General features: G+C 44.8%; 1 protein-coding gene across 1 annotated transcript in view; it reads right to left on the bottom strand.

Moving 5' to 3' along the window:
- LOC102432084 (inactive phospholipase D5-like) overlaps positions 1–9,049 on the bottom strand; it is a gene marked incomplete at its 3' end in the record, with an annotated part of 43,323 nt that extends 34,274 nt beyond the window's left edge. The window contains exon 1 of the mRNA XM_014450040.2: positions 8,978–9,049. Coding sequence (XP_014305526.2) covers positions 8,978–9,049 — 72 coding nt within the window. The remainder of the gene's footprint in view (positions 1–8,977) is intronic.
- Positions 9,050–10,642: the final 1,593 nt, after the last annotated feature.

Below are 10,642 nucleotides of genomic sequence, written 5' to 3'. Positions count from 1 at the left end.
ACCCACAAACATCTGCTCTACCCGCCACCATAAGCCAGCTGCCTATATTGGGGAGAAAGGCAAAGATTACGTGGGAAAGTAGGAATTACAGGCATGGGTCAGTAGGTAAGGTATAAGGGTGGGCGCCTCTGGGACTAGACCAGTGATGGCAAACCTATGACACGCGTGTCAGAGGTGACACGAGAACTCATTTTTTTGGTTGATTTTTCTTTGTTAAATGGCATTTAAATATATAAAATAAATATCAAAAATATAAGTCTTTGTTTTACTATGGTTGCAAATATCAAAAAATTTCTCTATGTGACACAGCACCAGAGTTAAGTTAGGGTTTTTCAAAATGCTGACACGCCGAGCTCAAAAGGTCCGCCATCACTGGACTAGACCGTTCCGACCAGGCAGCTGGAACCCTTTCCATGATGATAGGCAGTTCTCGGGACAGGAGGAAGGACTGCATTCAGATGTTGGCTCCCATGTCCCAGGGCGTACCACTCCCAGCCAGGTTAGAATGTGCTTTCTCTATCAGAACAGAACCATCACAGTGAACAGAGCATGACTAATATTTCTTACTAGAGGCCCGGTGCACGAAATTCGTGCACTTGGGGGGGGGGGCTCAGTCCGGCCTGCGCCCTCTCGCAGTCCGGGAGCCCTCGGGGGATGTCCGACTGCGCAGAGGCCGGAGAGGCTCCTGCCACCACCACTGGGCTCGCCAGCCATGAGCCCGGCTTCCGGCTGAGCAGCGCTCCCCCTGTGGGAGTGCACTGACCACCAGGGGGCAGCTCCTGCATTGAACATCATGAGGAGAGCCCTTCACCGGGACAACAGAAGACCTTATGGAATATGCAGGTTTCTTAACAACGGCAACCTCTCACATGGTGGAATGAAAGCCAGAAGAAGACAGAGTTACCTCTGGGGAAATTACTAAACATACTTGATCGTGTGACCTTCAATGAACACAGAAAACCACATCTACGTGTATGTACAGCTTGACTTTGGAATCGTTATAAACCTAAGTAAAGAGGCCTCAACAAGCACAAAAAAATCTCAAATTACGTTATGCTTATTTGGAGCAAGCAGTTCAACAGTCACCTTGTAAAATGTCTAAGTTGGGAATGGGGGCAGCTTGTATTCATTTTCAAATTTACACCTGCCCCCCCCTATTCTCAGATTGAGGAACATACGTTCCTTTTAGGGTTTGGTTTAGAATCAGCCTCCCTCAGAGTGGTATTCGGAATGGCTGGGCTTAATTTAATTGAACTTTATCAGAGTTCAGGGTTTCTAGGTTGAATTTTCTCATCTATGGCTGAATTTTAAAGCAACCCTCATTTCCATATGCCCTTGGCCCTGAAGCACCGAGTTCCCATCGTCACCTCTCTGACACGGATGCGTCGTCTGATGGCTGCACACAGGTGGCAGCGTCACAGGTGTCACTTGGTGGTCTGCGTGGTGACGCTGTTATGACAGGTCTCCTGCCGTCTCTCAACACTCAGTCAACAAATCACGTAGGCCCCTCTGGGGAAGGAGCAGGAGACTCGCTTCCCGTCGGAATCTTTTGGGATTTTCTGGGAAGTTTCAAAAACAAGCAGAATGGACAAAGACAACAGGAGAGCCTCTGTTTCTTAAAGTCACAGAGCACCATCACAGGCGGAAAACACGGGCATCGATGATTCAGACACAAAAAGGGAGTCAGAAAAACTGGGCTCGATGTAGAAGTTTGAAGAATTCCTTGGTCAGCCTGGCTAGGATGGCTCAGTGGTTGAGCATCGACCTATGAACTGGGAGGCCATGGTTTAATTCCCGGTCAGGACACATGCCCGGATTGTGGGGCTTCATCCCCAGTGTGGGGCGTATAGGAGGCAGCCTATCAGTGATTCTCTCTCATCAGCTGTTAAAGTGTGTATACATTTTTGGGGGACACCCTGTATATGTACTGTATACACATATATATCTTAATAAAAGCCAGATAGGTCTGTGACCAGTACCTAGGATATAGCTCTGAGAAATTAAGGTCCTGTTTACTGCTCCACCTTTATAAAGGAAAATCATTTGTTTTCTTATTTTTAGAAGAACACCTATTGTACAGCAAGAGAGCCTAAGGTGTAGTAATATATACATAAGCTGAAATCCAAACGCTGCTTTTTTTTTGTGTGAGAAGCAATAACTGAATGAAGTTTTAATTCATAGTTCACAACAGAAACATAAACCGTGCCTTTGCCATAAATCCATTAAGAGCTATTTCCTATCTAGAGCAGCCATATACTCAGCAGCACTGAAGAAAGGTTGTTACGTGCTCTAATATTCTCCGGTTTTTATATTTTATTTTTTAAAATATATTTTTATTGATTTCAGAGAGGAAGGGAGAGGGAGAGAGAGATAGAAACATCAATGATGAGAGAGAATCATTGGTCGGCTGCCTCCTGCACGTCCCCTACTGGGGATGGAGCCCACAATCTGGGTATGTGCCCTGACCGGGAATTGAACCATGACCTCCTGGTTCATAGGTCAATGCTCAACCACTGACCCACACTGGCTGGGCATATTCCCATTCCCTAGTTTTAACTTTGGTTGAGTTGACAAGATTGAGGATGAGCTGCGGCAAATAGCAGATTTGCAGGTGTACAGTTAAGCAACTCTTCCGCTCCTCGCTCTCTTCCTAACTCATCTGCATTCTATCCTTCACGATGAATGAAACCCAAGGGACACGCAAAAAAGCTCCAGGAGAAAACTTATCTGTAGATGCAGGTACCCAGAGTGAGCCAAAGGGAATCCATTTTCAGCAACGTGTCAGATAACAGAGTTTCCACAGTGGGAGCCAATTCCATGTTTCTTAAACAGGAAAAGTAATAATGCATTTCTGATCCATGTGGATTCTATCTGTCAATCCACTAAAGTAGGTGTTTTCTTTTTTTTTTTTTTAATGTATTTTATTGATTTTTTACAGAGAGGAAGGGAGAGGGATAGAGAGTTAGAAACATCGATGAGAGAGAAACATCGACCAGCTGCCTCCTGCACACCTCCTACTGGGGATGTGCCCGCAACCAAGGTACATGCCCTTGACCGGAATCGAACCTGGGACCTTTCAGTCCGCAGGCCGACGCTCTATCCACTGAGCCAAACCCGGTCTGGCTAAAGTAGGTGTTTTCTACTTTTCCAAAGATATTATCAGAGTGAAGCTTTTTAGGCCCAGCCATATCTCATCATTTTTCTTTATTTTCCCATGTATAGAAAATAGTATGCATGGTGATAAGTGCCTAACAATATAAATATAATATTAATAATGTATAATATAACATGTAGGGAAGATGACAAGCAAAATGCCCAGCAAGTCTGAACAGCACCAAGATGAGCTGTGAGGCCAGGCCGGCGTGGCTCAGTGGTTGAGCGTCGACCTATGAACCAGGAGGTCCCGGTTCAATTCCTGATCAGGGCACATGCCTGGGTTGGGGGCTCGATCCCCAGTGTGGGGCATGCAGGAGGCAGCCAATCAATGATTCTCTCTCATCATTAATGTTTCTCTCTCTCCCTTTCCCGTTCTCTCTGAAATCAATAAAAAAATATTTTAAAAAAGGTTCATTATAAAAATAAAAATGAAACTGTGAATCAGGCCCTAGCCGGTTTTTCTCAATGGTTAGAGTGCCAGCCCACAGACTGAAGGGTTGTGGGTTCGATTCTGGTCAAGGGCACGTACCTGGGTTGCAGGCTCCATTCCCTGCCCTGTGGTCAGGGTGCATATGAGAGGCAACCAATCTATGTGTCTCTCTCACATCGATGTTTCTCTCGCTCTCTGTCTCTCTCCCCATCCCTTCCACTTTCTAAAAATCAATGGGAAAAAAATCGAGTAAGGATTAACAACAATAAAAAATTGTGAATCAGGGAAGTTTTCCAGATTCAAACCTCTGATTACACCTTTTAAAATTCTGAGAAGCAGGAGGACAACTGTCATTTGTGGAGCAAGAGAGGAACAGAATTCCAGTGTCTGTTCTGATCAGAGTGGCTCTTTTTTCTAATCACATCATGGAAGTGATCAGAGAGGGAACGCTTCTCCTTTCTAGTTAACTATCACTAAATGGCCACTAGATTACTTTGCATAAACTAATATGCAACAACTCTATTAAAAGTCCCAGCAGTACTGAGTAATTAGTTCTGGCTGTTCTCAGACCATTTTTCAAAGGAGAAATAAGAAGCCCACTAAGTGAAAGGTATTAATTATAAAGAAATTACATATTAAGTGAGAATAAAGGTATCATAACAGAACACCCGGTGGTAGAGTAGCGTATCAACCTTGGCCTTACCCTTTAATTTCAAGGCTTCTAATACCTTTGAATCAGCCGTCACATCACTCACTAGCTTGATTTCGATATTTTGCGAAGTCAGCTGGAGCAGCTTTTCAAAAAGACGTTGACCCTGGGAAAAATAATCAGAAAGAAAGTCAGGAAACCCAAATAGATGCTGCTTTAATTAGGCATAAATAACGTACTCAAAAAATTAAAACGATTCATTCAAATTTTGAAAGAAAAGCACTTCAGCAGTTGGTATTCTTGAAAATTCTACCAGAGGAGAACTGGTATATATAGAGCAGTAACAGGAACCCAGATTACAGTCTTTTGTATTTTTATTTTTTGAGTACTGTATTGTGCAATCCAACAATTACCGCAATAAATAATTTCAATGCAACAGTGCAAATTTACCCTTGTTTTACCTTTTTAAAAAAAATCTTCATCCGAGGATATTTGATTTTTAGAGAGAATGGAAGAGAGAGGGAAAGATAGCGAGAAATATTGATGGGAGAGAAACACATCGATTGGTTGCCTCCTGCCTGAGCCTGCAACCAAGGCATGTGCCCTTGACTGGAATTGAACCCGGGACCCTTCAGTCTGCAGGCCGATGCTCTATCCACTGAGCCAAACGGGCTAGGGCTGCCCTTGTTTTACTGTTGATGAGCTCTGACGTTATCTACACACGAACAGGCAGGAGAGAATATTAAACAGTTGTGTCTGGGTCCACAGAGACCTGGATTCCAGCTGGTTTTCCAATTTACACACTGTCTTTGTAATCTCACTGAGCTCGTTTCTTCCCTCAGTAAAATGTGGATATTCATATTTACTTTAAGAGGCTCTGGTGAGAATTAAAGGAGTCAGTGGTAGGTAAGCACCTTTTTAAGTGTTAACTCCGATGGGGGGAATCAGGCAGGGCTGCTCCGCAGGGATCTGCCTGAATTCCCCATCTTGTTTAAAGTGTGTTCTATTGACTTCAATCGATGCTCTGCCTCGCAATCTGTAATTATTGACACAGCCTAAGAATAACGGAAATAAAAGCAAAGTAAAACCAGATTTTTAAAGGACAGTTTCACAAGCATGAACATCTGATAGTAGGTTTTTGTCTCAGGAAGAACCTGGGCCCATATTCCGTACCTGATCTCAGGTGAGGGGGCTACATCATCCTGTTTATTTTCCCTTGTGTGTTTTTAGGGATTCCCTCTCCTGATCATAAAAGGGAACTGGTTTTCTTTGATTGATTTTCCCCCCCACTATTTTCGTTATTCGGCCACAAACTTAAATGCCTTCAGGGGCCAGGCAGGCAAGAAGGCTTCGGTCTTACTGGCCCCCAAGTGGCAAAGTCATATTTTACTTCAATAAGAATGGACTGTTGATGGTGATTCTACAGAAAGGACGTGGAGACTGAGAAGACGGAATGGAGGTTTGTGGAGGAAGAGAGGTGACTTCTGTAATCGATCTTAGAAAAGAGAGAAGGCCAGGATGGAACCCCTAAAGCTTTGGAGCGCGCAGGAAAACATAAGGGGGACAGGGGTTTAGGGTGATGGGTAAATCGCAGAGATAGGACATGTGACTGACAGGTGCACTGGAAGAGAAAAAGAGGCAAAAAGAAGAAGTTTGCAAATAACAGAAGAAGAATGGTTCAACTTGAGGAAAGATCTCCATGTTGAAAAAATAATCCAAGATGGAGGCTCACGGGATGTGGAAAGACACATCTAAGTATATTCTGTAAAACGACTCCACAGCAACGAGAAAAAGGAATTCTGACAAACTTCTGGCCGAAAACAAAACACTTGCCTATCAAGGAAATTGGATCAGAGTGGCACGGAGCCAACCAGCTGTGACACTAAGTTAACTCAGATTACGGGAGAAGAAGACTGAAGCCCAGGCAAGGATTTCGCTTACGAGGGTGAATGAAAGAAATATATGCAGTTATTTATAGATTTAGAGACTATTTACCCACATAACCCCTATGAGGAATACATTCAAGGATGGACTCTAATCAAACGCTAAGTAACACCAATCACCATCAAGGAGGATGAAGGGGAGAAGATGCAAGTGACGGAGCAATACGTTGTGGAGTTGTGTTTGATGCACCTGCTAAATAAAGATTCTGGAAACAGAAGAGACACATTACAGGGGGAAGATCTACTGCATAAAATGTCAAACTATGAAAACATTTTTTGTTGATGGTCAGACGGATAATTTTGTTTCTCTTCCATTTCTCTGTAGTTTCCAAACTTTCTATAGAAAGAAGCTAATACTGGGATAATGAGAGAAAAAAATCCAACCTATTCTTTTTATTTTTGTTAATCCTCATCCAAGGATATTTTTCCAATGATTTTTAGAGAGAGTGGAAGGAAGGGGGAGAGATAGAGAGAGAGAAACATCGCTGTGAGAGAGATGCGTGGATTGGCTGCCTCCAGGGCCAGGGAGCGAGCCTGCAACTTAGGTACATGCCCTTGACCGGAATCGAACCCCGGACCCTTCAGTCCACAGGCCGACGCTCTATCCACTGAGCCAAACCGGCTAGGGCTCAACCTATTCTTTTTAAAAAGAAAGTTTCAAAATCATAACTAGACCTTAGGGAAATGGCAAACGCAGAGATGAAGATCCAGAGGGAAACCAATCGAGCAGATAGTAAACAACTTCAAACAAAACTCATTATTTAATCCAAATAACTGGGAAGACGGTCTGGCTTCATGATTTATTCATGTCCATGTGATTGGATTTAAAAAAAAATTTAAAGAGGTTAAACTCCTGCTAATCATAGTGCTTATGAGTTCAGAGCAGAATGTTGATTTCCCTTGGAAATATACTGGGAAGCGAGCAAGAGCATAATTAGGATGGCTCAACAGATGGAGAGATGGAAGCGTGGAGCCGCAGCAGCAACGGAGCCAGAAAGAACAGCACTGAGGGAGGACAGGAGTTCACAGGAGCGGAGAGCTCAGTGGAGAGGCCAAGCCAGAGGCCCCGCCCCCAGCCTGCAGGCCCCGCCCCCCGCGGTGTTCCCACCAATCGCTTTCTGTGCTTTCCCCACTACATTGTGCAGAAAGGGGCGGGGACCATGCTTACTGGGTGCTGTATCCCCAGCAATAGCTCAGCCCCTTCATAAATATTTGTTCAATAATGGCGCATTCAAAAGGATGTCGCAACCAGGTTTCAAACAGGAGAATGCCAATTGATAAGCATTTGCTGAGTGTTGAATTTGGGGAGAGATTCTATTTTTTAACTTAATTTATTTTTTTAAATTTATTTTTATTGATTTCAGAGAGGAAGGGAGAGGGAGAGAGAGAGAGAAACATCAGTGATGAGAGAGAATCATTGATCGGCTGCCTCCTGCACACCCCCTACTGGGGATCGAGCCCACCACCTGGGCATGTGCCCTTGACTGGAATCGGGACCCTTCAGTCCGCAGGCCCACGCTCTATCCACTGAGCCAAACCGGCTGGGGCTAAATATGCTATTTTGAAAGAAGGGGACACTCTTTCCATTAGGTTATGCAATTTTCACGCTGACACTGCACCAGTTTGCCTGAAATAATATTTATCCTGGAGATGAGAAGGCTGAAGAAGGGAAATCTGTTTCAAATCCACAAGCAACCCCTTCTCTTCCTGGCCACGTGCCAGGATAAAGTTGCAAGAATTAATAGGACACCGGCCCCAGCGTCCAGGCACATGTGTAATATTCAAAGTCAAGTCGCCGGCCTTTCACATCATCCCCCAGAGGACAGGAGGAATAAATGGGATTAAGTTGAAACAGGCAAAATCAGGTTGACAAACTGGATGGGGGAGGGGACCAACCTGGCCCTCGTCTTGAAATTTATAAAAAAGCAAACGACGTTTGTTAGACTGGAGTGGTTTAAGGCAGCGATTCTCAATCCTGCCTGCCCAATGGATCCCCCAAGTCCTCTTTTAAAAAGTATCAATGCTCGAGTCCTTCTAATTAGGTAAAAATTTAAATCAAATAGGCTTTCAGCCAGACCCTTCTTATTTATTTATTTTTTAAAATATATTTTTATTGATTTCAGAGAGGAAGGGAGAGGGAGAGAGAGATAGAGACATCCATGATGAGACAGACTCATTGATGGGCCGCCTCTTGCACGCCCCCTACTGGGGATCAAGCCCGCAACCTGGGCATGTGCCCTTGACAGGAATCCAACCTGGGACCCCTAAGTCTGCAGGCTGATGCTCTATCCACTGAGCCAAACCAGCGAGGGCAGTACCTTCTTTTTTAGAAATGCTAAACTCGGTGGCCTGAAGAGAACTATTTAAAAAAGTTGGCCCTGGGTCCTGCAGACAAATTATGACACCAATTAACCAACCAAACGCCCCGGCAAGCGGTTACAGAATTAGAACCGTAAGCACGCATGCTGTGCCAAGATGAATTCCGGGGCGTGCCAGCCACAGGCACCATGATGCTGATGGTCCCCCTGAAGTTGCCCAATACAACAAGTCCGTATAGAGAGCCTCTGGTATGCAAACACGAAACATGATTTTGCCCTTGAAAGCCAGGCGTTCTGGCAGGAGCTGAGCAACATGCGATGAGCAACAGCACACACACACACACACACAAATGCAGTGATGTCCATGGACTAAGGGGGACAGTAGACTAAAAACATGAGCTTGCACGTGAGAAGCAGAGGCCGGAGTACTAAGGCGTGTCGAGTGCACCCCAGTAAAACCATCGCCCGCGGATGCGCTTACCTGACACGCCGATGGGTGACTGTGGTTGAGATCCCAGTGGGAAGACACGATGTCCACCGACTTCTGGGCCATGGTGAGTAGGTTCATCCAGCCTTGGTAGAGTGACAGGTGAAACGGTGCGTTTTCCGAATAGTTAAGGCCTGCAGGGATGTTTTCCACCAGGGCGATTCTTAGGAAAGATTTTGAAAAACAAACAAATAAGACCTAGTCAAATTGGAAGCCACAGATCTTCATACACACATGCGGAGATATCTGAAAATACTCTTTCCTCTTCCTGGATGTACATGTTTCTCATAATTTACAGTTTTCTTTCTTTTTTTTTTTTTAAATATATTTTATTGATTTTTCACAGAGAGGAAGGGAGAGAGATAGAGAGTTAGAAACATCGATGAGAGAGAAACATCGATCAGCTGCCTCCCGCACATCTCCCACTGGGGATGTGCCCGCAACCCAGGTACATGCCCTTGACCGGAATCGAACCTGGGACCTTTCAGTCCGCAGGCTGACGCTCTATCCACTGAGCCAAACCGGTTTTGGCAATTTACAGTTTTCATCAAAGATGTCTTGGCATTTCCCCTCTGTTAATCGACTGTGTTCTAAGAGTTTAGGCTCCGTTTTTTTCTGTTAGTAATCATGTTTCATAAAATCATGGTATATGTCCCTCATGTCGAGTTTCAAACTAGCCTTGAAAAAAAAAAATCAGAGCTTCCTGCTCCAGCATCTTCCCCTGATGATATATTTCTTTTTAAAAATATGTTTGTAGCCCCAGCCAGTTTGGCTCAGTTACTAAGAGTGTCATCCTGTGGACCAAAGGGTCCTGGGTTCGATTCCGGTCATCAGATCTTGTTATTTCATGAGTTATTGATGAACTAGAGGCTCGGTGCATGAAATTCGTGCATGGGGTGGGGTCCTTCAGCCCGGCGTGCACCCACTCGCAATCTGGGACCCCTTGGGGGATGTCTGACTGCCAGTTTAGGCCTGATCCCATAGGAATCCCTGTGGGATCGGGCCTAAACTGGCAGTCGGACATCCCTCTCGCAATCTGGGACCGCTGGCTCCTAACCGCTCGCCTGCCTGCCTGATTGCCCCTAACTGCCTCTGCCTCACCCCTCCACCGCGGCTTCGTCCGGAATGACGTCTGGAAGGTCATTCAGTTGTCTGGTCTAATTAGCATATTACACTTTTATTATTACAGATATGCCACAATTCCGTTTCTTTGAGATATTTTATAACTTTATTTCTACATGATTGGTTTCCTTTGCAATTCTATGTATTTTAACTAAAAGACCATTCTCCAAGGAAGGGGGCCACAGGGTTCCTCAGACTGACAAAGGGGTCTCCGGCACAGAAAGGGTTACGTGCTCGTCCGATGGATAGAGCATCATCGGCTCCTTTTTCTTTCTGTTTCACACACATTCTTATAACAAATTTCCCCCTTTTTGAAGCCTTAGAAGTGGATAAGATCCGCAAGAGAGATTTCTCAAGAGAAGAGAATTGGGTCAAAGCCAAGTTTGGGAAGCATCTAATCCCTCTGGTTGGTAGAGAAAGTGGGGCAGGCGAAGGAGACAGAAGAAGTACTGGGAAGGCCTGCAGAGGAGGGAAAAGCAATTCCTGGGAGCCAATCAAGACCACGTTTATTATTATTATTTGATTTTTACTAAGGAA

This window comes from Myotis lucifugus, unplaced genomic scaffold (genome assembly GCF_000147115.1).
Source record: "Myotis lucifugus unplaced genomic scaffold, Myoluc2.0 scaffold_1672, whole genome shotgun sequence".
Taxonomy (NCBI): domain Eukaryota; kingdom Metazoa; phylum Chordata; class Mammalia; order Chiroptera; family Vespertilionidae; genus Myotis; species Myotis lucifugus.
This window is presented reverse-complemented; position numbering and strand designations above follow the sequence as displayed.